The sequence below is a fragment of the Bubalus bubalis genome, chromosome 4 (genome assembly GCF_019923935.1).
Source record: "Bubalus bubalis isolate 160015118507 breed Murrah chromosome 4, NDDB_SH_1, whole genome shotgun sequence".
NCBI classification, from domain to species: domain Eukaryota; kingdom Metazoa; phylum Chordata; class Mammalia; order Artiodactyla; family Bovidae; genus Bubalus; species Bubalus bubalis.
This window is the reverse complement of record NC_059160.1, coordinates 8,586,601-8,608,093: the sequence shown is the minus strand read 5'-3', so window position 1 is coordinate 8,608,093 and position 21,493 is coordinate 8,586,601. Positions and strand designations below refer to the sequence as shown.

Genomic DNA, 21,493 nt, shown 5'->3' with positions numbered 1-21,493 from the left:
CAGTGCACTGCCGACTCAGTTTATTAAAAGCACTTTCATCACACCTGTGTTATCCTCCTGTGTGTTTTTCTGTTCCTCCCACTGCTCTGAGCTCCTCTGTGTCCCCAGGGCAGAGAGTTTGGCATCTTGTAGAGCTTCAAGTTATTAGAAAACAAACTAAATGCTCTCCCACCTAAAGGTGAAATTTGTCTATATTTCAGTATTCCTAGGAGTGGGACCTTCAAATTCCCAAGAGTAGCAGAGGACACAGGTGCAATGATGGACATGTCTCTGCTCACCATTCTTGACCTTATACAGCATGCTAGAACTGACTAGCCACAAAATTTGCATATATTTGCAAATATAACCCTCATTTTTCCAGGCTATCAAAAGGAAGACCCGGAAATACTAAGCAAGCTTTTCAAAATCCCCAGGGTTAAAACCATGGCCCCAGTAACCTTCTGTCATTTCACTAGAGAAGTAGAAAGGGCAAAGGTGGCTGTGACGTAGGGCAAAGATATCCGAGACACAGAGAACATAATATTCCCCACGTGCTGCTTCTACTTTTCAGGGAGATCTGGGCAAACCACAGGTTTCCAGGCCTCAATTTCCTCATCTGTCAAATGAGGGGGTTGAATTAGTTTCTAAAGCTGCTTCCAGCGCTAAGATGCTTTGCTATAAAATGAGAGAACCATGAACCTTTGGTTGCTATGATCTGAAAATATTTTGAACGTGGAGAATCAAATTGTACAGCAGTGTATGAACAAAATAATATGTTAATGACTAAGAAGATTATACTTAATCCAGTGGGAAACAGCAGAGCTGCTGCCGGTGGTGGTGATGTGAGTGTGCATGTATGCGTGTGTCCCTTCCTTGAGCTCAAACACATTTTAAATCACTAATATAGTAATCAGGCCTCTGGCTGCCTATCTTGCGCCCCCCCTCCAGCCCCACACACACACGTGCTCAGACACCACTTCAAAATAAAATGAGAAAGTTCCACTGCTGGTGCTTACATCCTCGCTGTGCTTGGGTGGCTTTTTTTTTTTAAAGAGATTTTTGTCCTTGTGAAGGTGTTGGACTGACAGCTCCTCAGTTCAGGTCAGTCTCTCAGTTGTGTCCACTCTTTTCGACCCCACGGACTGCTGCACGGCCAGGCTTCCCTGTCTATCACCATTACTCAAACTCATGCCCATCCTGTCGGTGATGTCATCCAACCATCTCATCCTCTTTCATCCCCTTCTCCCGCCTTCAATCTTTCCCAGCATCAGGGTCTTTTCCAATGAGTCGGTTCTTCGCATCAGGTGGCCAAAGTATTGCATGGAGTTTCAGCCTCAGCATCAGTCCTTCCAATGAATACTCAGCCCCTGGAGGCCTCTACTCTCAGAACTGTGACACGTGGGTGGGGGGAGCTGGGGGTTTTATTAGCATTTCGCTTTTGCACATCAACCGCCCCTCCTCGGCCTTCACATACGTATGGCCTCGCATAGGCCTCCCGCCCCGCCCCCCACAACGGGGCAGTAGTGATCAGGTCAGCCACCCCAGAAACGCCCTGGCCAGACCACGTGCTCCTGGTCCTACCAGCCGGAAAAATGGAAGTGCACCTGGCCGGCTCGGTGGCAGGAAGGGTTAGGTCCCTCACCGCAGGGTCAGGGCCAGGAGGCGGAAGCGGGCCACAGGCCGCACGTGGGTCTAAGTACGACCCGGATCCAAGTTCCTGCCGGCTCTGGAGCTCCCGCCCCGGGCTGGGCCCCCGCAGGCCTAGGCCTCACCGCGTCCCCAGCGGAGCCCCGCCGAGGTCGCCCGCCGCTGCTCGCGCCTGCAGAGGCGGAGGGCGCGGCCGCCCCTCCCCGCCCGACGGCCGCTCCCGCGCCCGGGCCCGCGCCGGATTGGCCGCCCTCGCGGCCAGGTGAGGCGCCCCGCCCCTCGGCGGCTTCAGGTGCGGCGGTGGGACCGGGGGCCGCGGCCGGGCCGGGGCCGGGGCGCCATGGCCGAGTCCCAGCTGAGCTGCCTGGACGAGACGCACGTGAACGAGCGGGTGACCGAGGCGCAGGCCGCCTTCTACTACTGCGAGCGGCGGCGGGCCGCGCTGGAGGCGCTGCTGGGCGGCGGCGAGCAGGCCTACCGCGAGCGGGTCAAGAAAGAGCGGCTGCGGGACTTCCTCTCCAGCCAGGAGCGCCAGGCCCTCCGCGCCGCCTGGATCCCCTACGAGGATGTCGCCGCCGCCGCCCGGGGCAAGAGCAAGGCCAAGGCCAAGACCCCGGTTCAGGCCTCGGCCGAGCCGGGTGAGTCTCTGGCCTACTGGCCCGACCGCTCAGACACCGAGGTGCCCCCACTGGACCTGGGCTGGACCGACGCGGGCTTCTACCGCGGCGTGAGCCGCGTCACCCTCTTCACCCACCCCCCCAAGGACGAGAAGGCGCCCCATCTGAAGCAGCTGGTCAGGCAGATGATCCAACAGGCCCAGAAGGTAGGCCCCTGCCCCTGCCCTGGCCACGCACACTGATGGGGACCCCCAGGACCGGCCCCTAGGACCAGGCCCCCGCCACCAACCTTCGAGGCAAGGCCTGGGGCTGGCAGCCCTGACCACCTTCAGGAAAAGGGGCGCAGAATCCTCCCGTCCACCGTGGGGCTGCAGAGGAGAGCATGGATGTGTTTGGTGAATGACAAGGTGTTGGACAGTTGCTTGTCATTTTTACAGTGTCCAGCGGCGCTGGCTTCCCTCTGCTCTGCGCGGCTATGGGCCTGTCTGGTTTCTCTCTCTAGGCAGGAGTGGGAGCTGTGGAGCCCTGTGCTAAAATGGGCCACTCAAAGGTCTTGATAATAACCTGTGTGCTTCCCAGGGATTTAACAAAACTTGTCCCTGGTCATTTTCTCATTTGATCCTCAGGCAATCGCAGGAAGTGTAGTGTGGCCTCCCCACCCCCACTCCAGTCACATTGCTCCTAGGAGGCACCCCCACCCAGAGTCAAAGCTGGCCTGGCCCCTGGCATTCACACTGGCTCTGCGCCCAGCACTAGGGCTCAAGCAGCCTGGAATAAATGAAGGATGTTTCTTGACCACCTACTCTGTGCCTGACGCTGTGCTGGGCACTTTGACAGGGCAGCTCCCTAAACTCAGCAGGTCAGGGAAAAAGCTCCCACTTAATCCCATGTACTTACTCTGCCTGGGCATTGAAGGGAGGGGATGTTTGCAGAGTAGCTGGTTAGAATACTGGTAGGGCCATTAGTTTGTTGGGCAGAGTTTCCAGATAAAATATGAGATGTCCCATTAAATTTGAATTCCAGAATAACAAGAAAAAATTTTTTAGCATTATACAGTATGATTCAAATATTGCGTGAAACATACTGATGTTAAAAAGTCATTCACTGTTTATCTGAAAATCAGATTTAATGAGGGCATTCTGTGTTTTTATTTGCTAAGTCTGACTTCCCTACATTGAGATTCTTATGAGACATCAGCAGCCTTTGGAACCCAGTTCAGAATATACAACAGAAGTGGCTTGGGTTCACCATTCTAATTCAACTCAAGGACTGTGCTTGGAGTCCTGTTACCCCTGGAGGCTGAACTTGAGACACCAGTGGTGGGGCTCCTCTTCTGGAAGGCATGATGCAGGTGGTTGGCTAGATTGGCTGCCAGAAGGAAGGGTTAAGTTTTCACTGTGTGTGTTTCCACCCTCCCTCTCTAAAGAATCCCAGCTTGTCTGCCTGAGAGTTCTTTGTCTATTGCCTTCTGCAGAAGAGAAAGGCAAGTTTGAACAGAGGAGGAGAAAGGAGGTGGGCGACAATACTGTGTAGCAGGCTGGAGCTGGGGTCAGGGGTCAAGTCCTACGATGTAACACTAATAAGCCTTGATTTGTGAGTGCTTAATGTGTGCCAGCCACGGTGCTAATGATTTTCACAACTACTGAGTGAGATGGGTGTTTTCCTTATTTTGGGACTCAAAACAGTTAAGTTGCTTGCCAAGCCAAAACTCAAACACCGAAGTGCTTCCTCTTAACCAAAGTACTGTTTGATGATGCAACAGATTAAACCAAGGATCTTGAATGGAACTAGCCTGATCACACCTGGGCAACAGGTTACAAGAAGGGAGAGACAGAGCCCTGCCCACTGGGACCTCTAGTCCCATGTGGGATGTTGGGAGTCTTCTAGGTAGTGGAGTGTTCTGAACTCTTTAAATATTTAACAACAGAAACTTTAACAACTGTGAACTGATCCAGTATTTACATATTAAACCAGTTATTATTTCCTGAGTTCCAGGCACTAGCCATAGAAAGATATAAGCTGTGGCCTTTGCCCTCCAAGAGTTAAATGCTGCCGAGGAGGGTATGCTGTAAGGAAAACAGACTTTGAGGCTGGATATGCCCCATCTGGGAGGGCTTCCCAAAGGAGGTAAATTGCAGGGTTGAAAAGGGAGAGAGGAAACCGGAATGGAGGAAGAGGAAACTTAAGAAACTCTTGTTTCTCCTTAAGAGACTCTGGAGAGAAAGCTTTGTGCTTCAGAACAGCAAGCAGCTTTGAATGACAGGAGGGAAGAGCTATTGTGGTGACAGCTGAGTATGTGGGGGGCCTGGTGCAGGGGCCCTAAAACTGGGTCCAAAGCAGATGACCCGCCCCGCCCCCCCCCCCCCCCCACCCCAGGAAGAAGCTGTCTGTGTCCCAAACCCTCAGACTCTCTGGATCTTGACTCTTAATCATGACCAGTCACCTGTGTGCGGCACCTTCTTCCGAAAGATTTTGTGAAGTAGGCAGGGCAAAATTTGACCCTCTTTCACAGACAAGGAAACTAAGGCACAGAGAAGGAAAGGGGCTTGCCCAAAGGTCATGTGGTTGGTCATGGAAACACCCAGATCCCCAGTTTCTACTCTGAAGGCCACACCTTCTGACCTTTGCCTGTCCCCACCCCCCAACCCCATGCACCCTCAGCCAACTGGCACGGGGCACCCTCCATGACTATTACTCTAGAGCCTTCCCCATCCTTTTCACCCTGAGGGAGGGAATTTCCTTGTCTCCAGGGAGAGTCTGGCTGCTGTGAGGGCAGGTGGGATGGACCAAGATGATGTATGTGCAGAGGTGCAGGGGACGGTTGCAGATATGGTTGGGGAGCGGCAGAAGGACATAATCCACACGTCCAACTGGGCACCAGAGGATTTTATTTCATTTAATCCTCAATAACTTCATGAGGGGCTGTCATTTTTATTCCTCAGGGACGAACAGGAAACGGAGGCTCAAGGGGAGTGGCTATGACTTGCCCACAGGCACAGACCAGCAAGAGTTTTAAGCCTACTCCTAGCCTCAGGGATGTGGAGAAAGGAGCCTGATTAAAGGACACTTTGAAAATACGACTGGGCGTGGGGAGGAGGGGCAGAAAGTGGTGGCCAGTGGGGAAAGAGCCCAGCCGGGGTGGAGGGGGACCATGTGGAATGCGAGGAAGCCTTTGAGTTGGTCAGTCTCAAGTTATCTGCTCACTGGGCCTCTGCAAATGGCAGAACGCCATCCTAACTGCACCGATGTTCAGACATTCAGCCTTGTTTCCTTGTGGCGTGGGGGTTTTTCCTGCTGTTTTAATACCCATTACATGATTTGCTATTTTTAGGGTCATTGAATGATGTACTTTGCTTGAAGTACAGGCCGGGACTTCCCTGGTGGTCCCGTGGCTAAAACTGCGCTCTCCCAGTGCAGGGGGCCCGGGTTCCATCCCTGGTCAGGGAACTAGATCCTACATGTTACAACTAGAGATCCCACATGCAGCGACTAAGACCTGGTGCAGTCAAATTAATTAAAGAAAAAAATTTTTTTAATAAAGTACAGGAGGAAAGGGTGTCTTCTGGGACCCAGAAGTGAGCTCATGGCCTGTTTCCCGCTGGCAGAGAGGACCAAGGAGGTTGCTGCCACTTGGGCTGCTTATGACCACTGTAACCCAGGGAGTGGGGAGGGGGGCCTGGACTTAAAGCGAGACCATGTGAAGACAGGGAAATGGTTGATTCTTATTCACGAGGGCAGAGCTGAGAGGACCAAACAACTGCAGTTAGGAAGGATAGCGAGTTGGGATGTTGGACAAATATTTCAAGGTGTGCTAAGCACTTTAGTAGAAAACAGACATATAAAACACACCTCTGCTCTTAAATGGCCTAACAGTCTACTAAACCATCGTTTTAATACAGACTGATGAGTGCTTGACAGAAGGCGTGGCGGGGTCCCTAACCCAGCCCACGAGCCGTGTGAGGGGAGGGCCTCTGATGCTGCCGCCTGTCCTCGGGCGAGTCTGAGCGCAGCAGACAGGGTGAGACCATGCGGCGCATCCACCCTTCTTGGCACCCCGGCTCCCTTCCGACCAACGGCACAAGGCACCCATTTTTGAGACTACTGGGTGGGTTTAGAGAGTCCTGCCTGTGCCTCGGGAACAGAGGAAAGCTTAACCACCTCGAAGACTGACCCTTGGCCCCTGCATTCCTGGGCCCCACACTCCAAGGTACCAGCTACCTGACTCCTGGTTGCTCACCACAAGCCCCTCCCGCAGCATTTCCTCTGAACCTCAGTAACCATGTCAGTACTGTCTTCTTTTCCCAGGGGCAGCCTCTGAGGTCCAGAAAGATGTGATGACAGAAGAGGGGATGACAGCTCCCCCAGGTCCAGCGATCAGAACTCCCAGTGACCCCACATAAACATAAACCCAACCCCAGAGAGGGCGGGATGCAGGGCCAGGCAGCTTTGATGAACCAAAGCCTCTCCTCTCTGTTCTGGTGGCAGCCGGGAGGGGTAGGCCCACCTGGTTGGTGGGAGGCAGAGGGGTGTGGGGAGCAGGGCTGGCTGTACCCCCATCTCTGCCTGTCAGTGGCTTGTCCCCTCCCTTCAGGGCCTGGCTCAGAGGCTGCCACTTCCTTGGCACTCAATCAAGTTTTCAATCCAAAAGTGACTTTTTGTTCTCAGACATGGCTCCTTGTTTGTGCCACCTGTGTGCCTGGCACAGGGCTCGCTTGAGGAGAGCCCGTCTGATCCTCGGAGACCAGAAGCTTTGGAAGAGCCAGGACTTCCTTTCTACACCCCCTCCATTGTCTTTGTGGAGCCCCAGCGGCACAGGTGACCAGTGGTTTGTTTAACTGATTGGAGACTATCTCCCACTGGCCCCCAGCCCCTCTCCATCCCTCTAGGGAAGTCTGGAGAGGGTCCAGTTGAACTGCGCGTTGCTAAGGGTCTCCGTTAATCCTCCTCATAACAAGCCACCTGGCAGCGGAGGGAAGAGTGCTCTGAACTGGGGGGGACGCAGAGGCCTTTGCGGAAGGGCCCCAGAGCAGAAGGTGCGGTTGGCCAGGTGAGCAGGCTTGTTTAGAGTTCTGGGTAGCCGATAGGCGAGAGCTGCTGGGCACACGTGCCCAGGGGGTGTGGCTCACTTCACCAGGAGGCTCAGCTTGGCGGGTGGCCGCCTTTGCCACTATCTTCCCCTATTAGCCTCTATCAGCTCTTCCTCATTCAGGTACATCCAGCAAATAGTACACGGCATCTTCTTTGGACCAGGCACCGTGCTAGGCACTGGGATATAAACAATGAACAGAGAAAAGAAAGAGAGAGGAAACAAAAACGCAGTTTACATGTATATGGACTTAAATATTGCTGGTTTGTGAAATTTGGGTCTGATAATACATTCGTTAGCCACATTGCTGCCTTATTTGAGAGCTGGTCCCAATTCTCCCTAATACCTTACCCTGTTCTCCTTCCCTTCCATGGCAGAGGTTTTAGCTAGAGCTCCTGAGCTGCCTTTTAAAAGCCTGATTCGGGAGGACTTCCCCAGTGGTCCAGTGACTAAGACTCTGAGCCCCCAAGGCAGGGGACCCGGGTTCCATCCCTGGTCAGGGAACTGGTTCCCACATGCGGCAACTAAGAGTTCGCAAGTCTGTAATTTAAGACCCAGCACAGCCAAAGAAATAAATGTTAATAAAATAAAGCCTGTGCTGTGCAGAACAAGAGAAGGCCTCTCAGAGCAGCCTGTGACCTGCGGTCCAGTATACACCATATGCCTGCCTAACCCTTCTTCCTGCCGCGGACCATTCCATGTGGGCATTATTTCCGAGGCTCAGAGCAGTTGCAGAGTCTTTGCCCCCTCGAGGCTGGTAATGACACAGCTGCAGTTCCAGAGACCGAGCACCTCACAGCCCTTCCAGGATCTTGTCTGGGCCTGTCCGGCATCTCTGCCAAGCCCTGGGCACTGTGGCTGCTGAGTTTTGAGTCTGTCTCCTTTATGCTCCATCACTGATCCTGGAGGCAACAGAGACCCAGCTTCACGTCAAGGACAAAGAATGGGCTCTGAAGCTGAACGGTCTTGGTTTCTGCCCTGATCTGTCTACTTACTAACTTTGGGTTGAATCACTTGCCTCCCTGGGACTTCTGACCTGCACAGTTGGAGGATATTACCTAGATTTCAGATGGTTTTGAAAAACAGGGAAGAAACAGTGTGAAAGCTGAGGATACCGAGAAAGTTTGGTACAAGTCCCCTCTCAGAGTTGGGAGGGAAGTGTGGCTGGGCTCCCTCCCAGGACTCGGGGCTGCCAGCCGGGAGATCAGTCCAGGAGATCAGAGTTCGGGCAGGCAAGGGTTGCTTCTCGTCTTCAGGTTGGAGGCCCTGTGCAGGTGTGCTTCCTGTTTCCTCCTCTCATCAGAGGAGCAGCTCCAACGGCCCTCCCCTCCCCCTAGCCCCACACTTCTCTGCTGCCCTTGATTTGATGGCTGTTTATCAGAGTAGCTCTCCTGCAGGGCTGTGGCAGCCAAGTTCTCAGCCAGGGTTCTTCTGTAGGATCCGCCATGGGTGCCCTGAACCGGGGATCCCCGAGGGCATTCCCCTCCCAGAATCACCTGGAAGAGCCAGTTCAGGAAGCCTGAGATCAGTCCGTAAAGACTTCTCAAGAACTAGAGCCTGCACAGGTGGCATGGGGACACGGCGGTGGGGTGGGTGAGGCGCGGGACGGGCTGTGTTTCTGTCTTTGGAGAGGCTTGGTTCCTCTGAAATCGGACACTTAAGGTCCCTGAAACTGAAGATGGGTGTCTCCCAGGGGGATCACAAGTAGAAGATGGGGCCTTGATAGGAGTGTGCCTTCTTCATGACTTCTTGGGCTTCTGGTGGCATAGCCAGTTTTGCTGGACACTGGTCTCAGGAAGCCAGGGCAACACCAGGGGAAGGGGTACACGGTTGGCAACCTTGTTCTTGCCCTGGTTGTCTCTTTCCTCTGCCACCAGTTGACCTTGGGCAAATCATTTGACATTGGCTCGGCCTCTACCTCTGCATCTGTAAAATGGGAATAATTCTCGCTTACTTTCATATGATTGCTCTGAGGCTCTAATGCAAGACAGCATTTTGAAAAAGAAGAGTGAGAGATGCAGATAAAAGGGGTTTATGTTAAGAGGGGCTAACATTGTTGAAAGGTACTCTGCGTGTTATTTCCTTTAATTAATCGAGTCCTCAGCACCTGGCACGGGAAAGGAGCTTTTCCCAGAGGCTCAGGGAAAGCAGGAGGCCGTAGAGCTGCTAAGAGCCTAGCTGGGATTCACCCAGGTCTGAGCTCAAGGCTTGTGTCCTTCTACACACGCAGTTGCTTCTGGGGATTGTCCCCATGGCCACCTCTTCCCACTGAAATCCCAGATGCTAAGCATGTTTGTTGCCACCCAGGCTCTGGGAAGCTCACCAACTGGTTCTGGAAACAAACAAGAATGGGACTACTTCGGTGGGAGTAGGAGAGAGGAAGATTCTTGCTGCCTGTGGCACTGGGGCAGGTCACATCGCCAGGAATCTGGTGTGGGCAGCGCCCAGGGACCTGTTTATTTACTTTGGCCAAACCGCGTCGATTGTGGGATCTTTGCTCCTCAACCAGGGATCAAACCCATGCCTTTTAACAGTGAGAGTGCTGAGTTCTAACCACTGGACCACCAGACAATTCCCTCCCAGGGACCTTTTTTTTTTTTTCTAATGTATTTTTGGCTGTTTTCAGGTCTTAGTTGAGGCGTAGGAGCTCTTTGTTTCGGCAAGCAGGCTCAGTCACCTCGAGGCATGTGAAATCTTAGTTCCCCAACCAGAGATTAGACCTGGTCTCCAGGGACTTCTTACTGGCCACTTTCTGACCCCTCTCCCTGGACTTGGGTCCTCACAGTCAAACTGAGACCTTGATGGGAGTCCCAGCCAGCAACCCCACCCCCACGCCACCCCATCAGGATGCTACCTCACTGCTTCGCCTTGGCTGGTGGTCAAATCCACCACCCTCTCCTCCGAGTGTACAGGGCAGAGCCTGTTCTGGGGCAGGCTTCCAGTCTGGGGGAGAGAGGAGCAGGGCAGACGACCACGAGCGGGGGCAGGTCCTGGCTGACCGCCTGCCACTGTTCTGGTGCTGTCCTGACCACCTCCCACCCCAGGCTGAGTCACTCTAGTGATCCTGGCCCCTCCGCCGCCCTCCTCCCCAGGGGCCATGACCATTCAGCTGTAGCTGGTACACTGCCTGCCCCTGTTTTCCTTTTCCTCTTCTGAAATTCGTGGAGTCTGTGAACTTGCTAATGACCCCAGAATCTTAGCCCAAGAAAAGAGCCAGTGGCTTTTCTAGTTAGTGGTCTCTCTGGCCCAAGTTTCCAATAATCTGTTAACTCACCCTGACCCAGCTTGTCCAGTGGTCACCCTGTTGGGCCTTTCACGGCCCTGGTAGGGCCTGGGGGAGGCTCCAGATAAAAGCTCTTTTCTGTTCTGTGTCCTAGCAGTGAGTTGGCGGAAGGTGGGGGTGGTGCGGGGACCAGGGCTCTCCACCTCTCTGTGGGTCTTGGAGGACCAACTGTGAGTATGGGTTCCCTTCCCTGCATTTGCTCATTCACTCCCCAGGTTTCACTGAGTACCTGGCATGCGCCACATTCCGGAAATACACAGAAATACACAGACTCATAAAACATGGGCCCTGAGAAAGGCAATGAATGCAGAACGGGGGAGGAGGGTAGTGACAGCCTTTAACTGTTGTGTGTGCGTGCTCAGTCATCTCAGTCGTGTCTGACTCTTTGCGACCCCATGGACTGTAGCCCACCAGGCTCCTCTGGCCATGGGATTCTCCAGGCAAGAATACTTGCCATGCTCTTACTCCTTGGAAGGAAAGTTATGACCAACCTAGACAGCATATTCAAAAGCAGAGACATTACTTTGCCAACAAAGGTCCGTCTAGTCAAGGCTATGGTTTTTCCAGTAGTCATGTATGGATATGAGAGTTGGACTGTAAAGAAAGCTGAGCGCCAAAGAATTGGTGCTTTTGAACTGTGGTGTTGGAGAAGACTCTTGAGAGTCCCTTGGACTGCAAGGAAATCCAACTAGTCCATCCTAAAGGAGATCAGTCCTGGGTATTCATTGGAAGGACTGATGTTGAAGCTGAAACTCCAATACTTTGGCCACCTGATGTGAAGAGCTGACTCATTTGAAAAGACCCTGATGCTGGGAAAGATTGAGGGTGCGAGGAGAAGGGGATGACAGAGGATGAGATGGTTGGACGGCATCACCAACTCGATGGACATGGGTTTGGGTAAACTCCAGGAGTTGGTGATGGACAAGGGAGGCCTGGCATGCCTGGGGTTGCAGAGTTGGACACAACTGAGCAACTGAATTGAATTCTCCAGGGGATCTCCCCAACCCAGGGATTGAACCCTCATCTTCTACTTCTTCTGCATTGCAGGCAGATTCTTTACGCACTGAATCACCTGGGAAGCCATAAACTGTTGAGTTCTTGAATACCAGACCACACTAGCCCTTTTGAAATATGTAATTTCATTTAACCTTCACGACAATCCAGGAACTTTCCATTTTACAGATGATAAGGTCACACATGAAGTAGGAAATGGCACTCCACTCCAGTATTCTTGCCTGGAAAATCCCACGGACAGAAGAGCCTGCAGGACTACAATCCATGGGGTTGCAAAGAGTTGGACACAGCTGAGCCACTGAGCATAAAGTCACACATGCTTAGTCACTCAGTTGTGTCTGACTCTGCGACACCTTGGATTGTAGTTCCCCAGGCTCCTCTGTCCATGGGATTTTCCAGGCAGGATACTGGAGTGGGTTGCCATTTCCTCCTCCAGGGCATCTTCCTGACCCAGGGGTTGAACCTGCCTTTCCCTTGTCTCACGGCAGTGGGTAAATAGTGAAGCCGAATGGGAACTGAGATGAGGCTGAGTCTCACTGAGCTCCAGGGGCACAGAGAACTCTTGGAAATTGCCAGCTGCAGCAGCCAGTATGGAAGGGCGGGTGGGCAGAGGGCAGGGTATGCAAGACCAGAGGGCTGGGAGTGCACAGAGTCACACTGTTCCCATCGCCCAGTTCCTCCTGCCTGCCTTCCCCTGCTCCCCACACCCTCCACTTGCCTCTGGGGAAGCCCTCCCAGGAAGCTTCACTACCTGGCCGTGGCCACCAGGTTAGCTTGACCACCTTGCAGAGCCTCCCGGGCAGACTGCCAACTCCAGTTATCTTGCCCTGATGGATCAATCAAGAAATAGCTTGAAGGTACTTCTTGGAGTCCTGCCTTCCCCACGTATTGTGTGATGCTCAGACCTCCAGGCCAGTAACCCAAACCAGCAGCTGATCCTAAAAATCATCTGTGTATCTTCACTGGATTTTTTTTTTAGCAGCTGATTTATCTTCCTAATTATGTTTAGCTTTAAGCTAATGTTAAATGAGCTTGCATTAGATAATTTTCACTAATTAACACCAACTTAGAGCAGGGAAAGTCATCCCAGAAGCGTGCCGTGGGGCAGTGAAAAGCTGGCCTAGGATCTTAAAAAGAATTGCTCTGCGTACTCCCTGGTGGATCACATATGCCGCTTTGCGGCTGAATTAGTTGACCTTGCTCACACAGGCACAGTCTGTTTTCTGTCTCCAGAGACCAGGCCCAAGTCTCCTTTCCATCACCCCTTCATCCACCTCGTTTGGGGAATGAGTGTCAAGAGCACCTCGTAAGGCTCAGATGGACAGGGAGTGAGCCCCAGTGGCGCACAGCTGAGTCGGGAACAGAGCTGGCCCAGAGGCCGGGGAGTCTGCGAGAGCAAGGGGCCTGGCTGGCAGAGTTGGGCTCCAGCGGCTGGCAGTGCAGGAGGGAGCCTGGTGTTTAATGATGTCTAATTAGTGAGCCTGGAACAAAGTAACATGGCCACAGACAGCTGGGAATCCTCAGGGGACAAAGCCCAGACACCTGGCCTCCAGGCCGAGAATACCACCCCAGAGGTCTTGGCTCTGCCCTCTTGGTGGGCCAGGGCTCTGGTCCAGTCTGCTTCGTCAGGCCCCTTGAGGGAAGCTCCCTACTTCGGAGGTACTCTGTTTAGACCCGTGCTTCCCGTGTAGCACGGCCCATCAGGTCTCTGTCCCCCGCCATGCGCTCAGACAGACCCAGGCCTGAGCAGACAGGCCTCCTGGGAGAGGCACACACGGCCCTGGGAGCTGGGGACCCGGGACCCAGAATGAACCTGGGATGGCCCAGGGAGAGGGAAGCAAGGACCTCGACACGGAAAGGGCATTCCTGTTCCCACAGGGAGAAGGCCGGTGACAGGGTGAATGAAGGCACCAGGACTGGAGCTGGCAGGGTGTGCCTGGAGAAGGCAGAGGAAGCAAGTGGGCCAGAAGCACACGGAGGGGCTGTGGCGAGGCTGACCTCAGGTCAAGGGTTTGGGCCGGGCAGCAGCTTAGTTCGGGTTGGGTTGCTGGCTCCACCTGCCAAGAGTGGAAGGCCTCTGGAAGCTTGTTCTCCCATGGAGCTGACGCTGAGCCCCCAGCTTGTGCCTGGCCTCACAAGAACCATGAGGCAGCCTTGCTTCAGGCAGAGTTCCCAGCGGACAAGCAATGCCCACTGTCTTACCACCTCTGTGGGACCCCTGAGTCTAGTCTGCGCTTCCACCACTTGCTCTAGGTTGCTCCTGGACTGTGGGGATTTCAAGAAATGAATCTAGAGTCCAGGGGGTGGAGGATGCAAGGTGTCTGTGGGTGTCCCCTGGGTGGCCGTGCGGACCTCCTCTCCCAAGCTCTCCTCTCCTCTCTCGCCCCAGGGAGCACACCCAGAATGCTTGAGGTAAAGCTTTCTTGTCCAGTTGTTCACATCCCACCAAGGCAGAAATTGGATGGGGCCTGTTGCAGCCTTCATGACAAAAGAAAGTCTTTGCGGTGCGCTCAGCAGCGGCCGGTTGGGTCCCGAGCCCCACCTGAAGGTGTTCTCCACTGGGACAGCAGGGATTTTTGGTTTTTTTTTTTTGGCCATGCCATGTGCCTTGAAGACTCTTAGTTCCCCAACCAGGAATTGAACCGCGGACCCCCAGCAGTGAATGCTTGGAGTCCTAACCACTGGACCCCGCGGGGAACTCCCAGGGCCACAGTTTTCCTAGAGGCATGTTTCCTGCTCGGTGAGGTAAGGCAGTCTCCCAGCATCGCTCAAAGGATCGCACACTGTACAGACTCACTCGTCCCTTGATTGAGCTGCCCTTCCCCTCGATCAGTTCATGTTCTGACTCCTGGAAGTGTAGCTGCCTGGGCTTTCATCACCACCCCAGGCTGGGTCTGCTGGACATGGTATCAAGCAGAGGAAAACATCTCCGCCATGATGTCTGGGGCTGGTGGGCAGCTCTGCACGCCTGGCTCCTTGGGAGCATGCGCCCCCGCGCTGGCCCGGCCACCTCTGAAGTGAGGCCCCTTTGTTCTGAGTTCCTTCAGAGGAGAGAAGGGGCTGCCGGCGTGGACCCTCTACTCGCAGCAGGCCAGGCTCTGTGCTCCTTGCTCTGCTGCGTTATCTCATTTAAAACTCAGAGCAACCCTGTGAAGCGACCACCTCCCCATTTTAAAATGAGGAAACTGAGGCTTAGATTAAGTGACTCACTCAAGATCATGCAACCAGTGAGACCTTCTGCTTCCAAAGAATAGATTCTCTTCCACGTACCTGCCGTTACTTCAAGCGTGATCCAACCTCCACCTGCATTCGGATCACCTGAGGCGGGCGGGGTGGGGGTGGGGGGGTGCTGTTAAAATGTACTTTCATGGGCCTGCTGAAGATGGGACCCTGGAATCTGCTCACCCAGCAGGTGCACCTCACCCAGCCACACACCAGGTGATGCTCTTTACATGCTCCAGTGTGACAGCCAGTGCTCTGGAGACGTTGATGGCTCCCTGGGCAGATCAGAGAAGGTGCTCCACACAGCTGGGCTGTCTGAGCCGGATGCTGGGTGGTCCCCCCAGAACTGACTCCCCTGGACTGCCAGACAGATGGCTCTCCTGGGAGGCAGCAGCTGACCAGTCTGCCCACCTGCTGCCCTTCCTACCCCAAGGCACCTTCGGGCTGGAGGTATGGGCAGCTGGCCCCATTCATTGGAAAAGGCCCTGATGCTGGGAAAGATTGAGGGCAGGAGGAGAAAGGGGTGACAGAGGATGAGATGGTTGGTTGGCATCACCGACTCAATGGATATGAGTCAGAGCAAACTCCAGGAGATGGTGAAGGATAGGGAAGCCTGGTGTGCTGCGGTCCATGGGGTCGCAGAGTTGGACATGACTGAGTGACTAGACAACAACAACCCTGTCTGGTGATTGTCCCTCATAACCATATGGCTTTTTCATGGAATTTTATAGGCATGATCTCATCTGAACCTCCCAACAACCCTAGGAGGCAGGCAGGGCAGACATGGGAGGTAAAAGTCAGGCCCCGGGCTCACATGGGTCATCAGTGGGCCTGTGGGGACTGGGACTGCCCCTGTGCCTTGGTGGGCTCCCTCCCTTCCTCCCCAGGAAAAAGTGACCAGTACATCCCTGCAAGGAGCATGCTTGACCTGTGGCCTCTTGCTTTATCCCCACCATGGAGCTCAGTGAGATGGGCGGATCTATGTCACAGCGGTGGCAACCACACCCACCCCAGGGCCTAGGCTCCACGTCAGCAGGCCTGGGGAAACCAGTGGAGGGTGGTGGTGTCCGGCTCTGTGTGTGCATCCTGGTTTTGTATGATCAGGGGTGACCTCAGGTACTAGTCAGAGCAGATCTCCCCAGAGCCTGCCCTGACCGCAGCATCTGGGGGTGACAGCGCTGGACTGGGGTCAGAAGCCTGGGCTTCTGTCCCACCTCTGCCAAAGAGCCAGCTGGGAAACTTAACCTCGGGGCTGGGCTCTGTCCTGTTTCCTCCTAGCTCTGAGGCTCTGCACATCTGGAATGTCCAGTGCGGGGGCCACGGGCAGACATGCTGCTTGTGCGCTACTGTGGGCCTCGGCGGCGTTATGGGGCTGACTTGTAGCCCATGCTCTGTTTACTAGCTTGCTTCCACCACAGGGAGGACGGGTACCTTTCGTAATCTGCACAGAGGTGCTGGCTGTACGTGCTGGGGGCACCTCTGCCCCCAGATGTCCTTGGTGTAGACTTTTACCCCCTGGTTGAGTACTGTCCCCACTCACTGGCTGGCTGCTCCGTGGAGACCTTGGGTAGGTGGAGTGGAGGCAGACCAGACCTGGGACCGGCATTCAGGCAGCAGTCTCAGAAGGCACCCATTTCTTTTCCCTTCTCTGTGCCCTTGAGGAACGCCAGCTCTGCCTTCCAGCAAGATGATCTAACCAAGAATCCTGCTCAGCATTCTTTTTTTTTTTTCCCCTCCACCGCAGTGTCTATAGTCATTAATGAAATTAAAGAGATAACCACAAAGCTAGGTCCACACCCCACAAATAAAACAGTGGACATGAAACACCCTCCATTTAGACATTCATTCCACAGTCATGGAGAACTGACTGTTGAGATGTCCCCTCAGGGTGGAGATTTCGAGATAAATCAGATGGCCCCTACCATCCGGGAGCCCACAGCCCAGTAAAGAACAGAGCCATTGAGCAGATGTTACAATAAAATGTCAAGGACCTCTGTTGTTTGCCCAGGACACAATGTGGGCAGGAACCAGGGAGTGGGGAACGTTCAGGAAATTCTTGCCTGGGTCTTGAAAGATGCATAGATGTTTCACAGGAGTACGGGAGGGGAAGGAACAGGAGAACTGGGAACTGCCTGTTATGTGTGCTGCTGCTGCTGCTGCTAAGTCACTTCAGTCGTGTCCAACTCTGTGCGACCCCATAGATGGCAGCCCACCAGGCTCCGCCATCCCTGGGATTCTCCAGGCAAGAACACTGGAGTGGGTTGCCATTTCCTTCTCCAATATATGAAAGTGAAAAGTGAAAGTGAAGTCGCTCAGTCATGTCCGACTCTAGCGACCCCATGGACTGCAGCCTACCAGGCTCCTCTATCTATGGGATTTTCTAGGCAAGAGTACTGGAGTGGGGTGCCATTGCCTTCTCCCCTGTTATGTGTAGTGGTTCTCAAAGGGGGGGGGGTCGGGAGGGTGAGGCAATTTTGTCCTCAGGAGACATTTATCTATATCTATAGGCATTTTTGGTTGTCACCATTTTGGGTGATGCTACTGAAGAAGGAAATGGCACCCCACTCCAGTACTATTGCCTGGAAAATCCCATGGACAGAGGAGTCTGGTAGGCTACAGTCCATGGGGTTGCAAAGAGTCAGACATGACTGAGCGACTTCACGTTCACTGGCTTGCTACTAAACATTCTGCAATGCACAGGACAGCACGCCCCGCCTCCCGCCCTGGCACCTTCCCCCTCACCACCCACAGCAAGAAATACTGTGCCCAGAAGTGCCACTGTAGAGAAACCCTGTGTTAGGGTAGCTGCAGGTCATCCTGCATAGCTGAAAGCAGTGGGCAGACTTGAGACTGTCCAAGATGAAGCTGGAGAGGAGGAAGGGGCCATCATAAGGTCCTTCAATACCAAGCTAAGGATCTTGACTGTAGGACCCACCACTTCATCAGTCTGTTGCTTCGGGGGAGGGGGAGTGTTACTGGTATGGAGAAAGAATTGGAGCACAGCAATGGAAAAGGCAAGACTAATTAGGAAACTATCCCAGAAGTTCACTAAGAAATGAGAAGGGGGACAACTTCCCTGTGGTCCAGTAGCTAAGACTCCATGTTCCCAAAGCAGAGGGCCTAGGTTCGATCCCTGGCCAGGCAGCTAAGATCCCACAGGCCACAACTAAGACCCAGCACAGCCAAATAAATAAAAATAAACATTAAAACAAGGGGGTGCCAAGTGAGGACAGCCGTGCAGTGAGAGCAGAAAGGAGCTGACCCAGAGGAAGTGCACAGAGGAGGCAGGACCTGTTGGACTTGGTGGCGATCAGATTTGGTCACAGGGAGGAGGAGAAAGGAGGCCAGTAGATTCAGGCTTCTGGCCAGGGTGACCAAGAGGATGTTGATTTTGGAAGTGCCTCCAGGGCAGGCCAGTGAGCATGGCTCTGTGGTACAGAGACCACCAGTGCGGTGGGCATCCAGACCAGGTCATCCCAACACACCCAGGGGTGCCAGTCCCCGCTGTCTTGAGCAGAGTCGTGTGGAGTGCGCATGGCAGGTGGAGTCCTTTCCCTTCATTTTGTTAATCTAATGGTAATTAAGGCGTCCAGGAAGAGAATCTGAAAAGCTGGCAGTTTAATTAAAGGTAAATGACAGATGGAGGGGAATTCTGAGGCTCCCTAACACACCCTGTTTCCCCGCCCCACCACTGAGGCCAGATATCAAAGGAGGAGACAGCTAACCAAGTGCCCGATGAGAAGTATTACAGCATCAGAGCCTCTTTGCTGCCGCCTGCAACAGCGTCTAGAAACTCCTGCTGCCTCGAATTAACCTCTCCCCCCAGGTGCTGCGCATCAGTGGGTAACCAGGTAAAGAAGGCTGGGAGCCCGCCGGGAAGAAGGAATGACTTTTCCCTCTTGACGAAATCCACGTCTCTCTTTTAAAACCCGATTTCCCATTTATACCGGGAGCCTTGAAGTCAGGTTTGACCCAGAGGACCACGTGGCACATTAAACGCTGGGCGGGAGTAGGGAGCTAGTTTTCGTGGGCCTCATGCCGCCCGTGGATCGGAATGTCAAGCCGGGCCTCCGAGACCAAAGTGGAGGGTAATTATCACCTCTCCTCCACAACGAGATTGCAGGAGTCAGCGAGCAATTGATTTTTTTTCCCACTACAGATATTTCACTGCTTAATTGGTAGTGACACAGATGGCTGGCCCTCACCAGGGCGCCACAGACCAAGCCTCCCCAAAGCAGGGCTCCCCCCCCTCCCCCGGGACACATCTCTCCCTCTGGTTTGCCATGCTCTCCCCGCACCTCCTCCTTCTGGTCGGGCGAGGGTGAGCTGGCTCCCTGCTCTTTCAATTACAAAACAAGAACACGAGTGAATCCTGATGTGCTTTCCTGAGCCAGTCAAGCCCTCCCTGGTGACATATTGAGAACCTGCCTTGAGCTGGACACCATAGAGAGTCTGGAAATGAGCAGACGGTGGACTCTGGCCTCAGGCAGCACGTGGAAGATAACATATCCCTAGCCTACTAGACGCTGGGAGCTGTGTTCTGCTGGAATGAAGCCTGAAGCGGCCTGTTAAAACCAAAACCCACCACCATCCAGCCCCACCCTGTCGTCCTTGCTGTTGCTTGGTCACTAAGTTGTGTCCGGCTCTTTGCGGCCCCATGGACTGCAGCACGCCAGGCTCCCCGCTGTCCTTGCCCCACACCTACCCTGAACTGTTCCAGGCCAACTGCTTTTTGTTCGTTTGTTTGTGCTCTCAGGAGCAGACCTGATTGTGAAGCTCAGTTCATGGTCCGCTGCCGTCATCAATCCAGGGAAGGCCCCTCTGAATTTACTCTCTGCTTCCCTCCCATCCCTTTCTCCTGCCATAGGCAGCCCCTCTCCTCTATTCAGTGTATATCCTTGAAAAACATGAAGAGTTATCTTATGTAGTGTACTTCGATTTACATTAATGGTACTGGGCTATAGATCACATGCTCTAACATTTTAAATCCAACTATCCATTGTAAGGGCTTCCCAGGTGGCTTAGTGGTAAAGAATCTGTCTGCCAATGTGGGAGATACAGGAGATGCATCTGGGTTGGGAAGATCCCCTGGAGTAGGAAATGGCAACCCATTCGGTCTTCTTGCCTGGGAAATCCCATGGACAGAGGAGCCTGGCGGGCTATAGTCCATGGAGTGCCAAAGAGTCGGACACAACTGAGCACGCACACACGCACATCCATTTTAGAAGAACTCTCCAAGTTCTACACGTGTGACTCGTCCATTGCTTCTGCCTGCCGTAGAGGACTCTGTCCTGAGCATCCCTCACATTTATTCACCCGTTCTTCTGGAGATGCACATCTGAGTTGTTGCCAGCTCTCAGCTATCCCAAAGCTATCGTGAATGTCTTTGTTCCTGCCCCCTGATAGACCTGGACAAAGATCCAAGAGGCTGCCCTGGGTGCGTAGCCAAGAGTGCGCCGCTGGCTTCTAGGTGTGCTGTTGTTTGTCCAGTCATGTCTGACTCTGTGACCCCGTGGACTGCAGCTCGCCAGGCCCTGTCCCTCACCATCTCCCGGAGCTTGCCCAAGTTCATGTTCATTGCATCGGTGATGCCATCCAGCCATCTCATCCTCTGGTGCCCTCTTCTCCTTTTGCCCTCAATCTTTCCCAGCATCAGGAACTTTTCCAGTGAGTTGGCTGTTCGCACCAGATGACCAAAATACTGAAGCTTCAGCGTCAGCATCAGTCCTTCCAGTGATATTCAGGGTTGATCTCCCTTAAGATTGATTGGTTTGATCTCCTTGCTGTCCAAGGGACTTTTAGGAGTCTTCTCTAGCACCGCAGTTCGAAGGCATCAATTTTTTGGCGTTCTGCCTTCTTTACAGTCTAGCTCTCACAACCATATGTGACCACCAGGAAGACCATAGCCTTGACTATACAGACCTTTGTCGGCAGAGTAATGTCTCTGCTTTTCAACACACTGTCTAGGTTTGTCATTGCTTTCCTGCAAAGAAGCAATAATCTTTTAATTTCATGGCTACAGTCACTGTCTGCAGTGATTTTGGAGCCCAAGAAGAGGAAATCTGTCACTACTTCCACCTTTTCCCTTTATATTTGCCATGCAGTAATGGGGCCGGATGCCATGATCTTACTTTTTTTTAATATTTAGTCTTCTAGGTGTACACAGTCTTAAGTCCATGAAGCTCTCTGCCCGTTGCCCTAAGGAACAGCTGTACCAGTGTTCCATCCCACCCACAGTGAATGAGGGTCCCCTTTTCTCACACCAACATTTAGAACTGTCCAGCATTCTGGTTTTTAGTTCATATTGTAAAGTCATATCTCTCTTATCTCTTTGCTTTTTAAATTTATTTTATTCATCACCGACTCGATGGATATGAGTTTGAGCAAGCTTCAGGAGTTGGTGATGGACAGGGAAGCCTGGCATGCTGCAGTCCATGGGGTCGCAAAGAGTCTGAGCAACTGAACAACTGAACTGATAAAATTTTTAAAAGTTCCATTTACTCTTACTACTATCTCTTGGCTTTAATTTGAACCTTTCTGATTACTCATGATGTCTGCTTCTCTTTATATACTTGTTAGCCATTCAGGTATTTTCTCCTTAAGGAACTGCCTATTCATAGCCTTTGCCCATTTTTCTAATTAATT

General features: G+C 53.2%; 1 protein-coding gene across 2 annotated transcripts in view; it reads left to right on the top strand.

Annotated features, from left to right (window-relative positions):
- Window positions 1-1,872: 1,872 nt before the first annotated feature.
- The window catches only part of FAM83F (family with sequence similarity 83 member F), a 35,750-nt gene continuing 16,129 nt past the window's right edge, over window positions 1,873-21,493 (top strand). Inside the window, exons 1-2 of one of the 2 annotated variants that reach the window (XM_025282824.3) lie at window positions 1,873-2,449; window positions 18,550-18,699. In XM_025282824.3, coding sequence (XP_025138609.3) covers window positions 1,967-2,449; window positions 18,550-18,699 — 633 coding nt within the window. In that variant the 5' untranslated portion in view covers window positions 1,873-1,966. The remainder of the gene's footprint in view (window positions 2,450-18,549; window positions 18,700-21,493) is intronic. The other variant, XM_025282826.3, reaches the window with a different exon arrangement.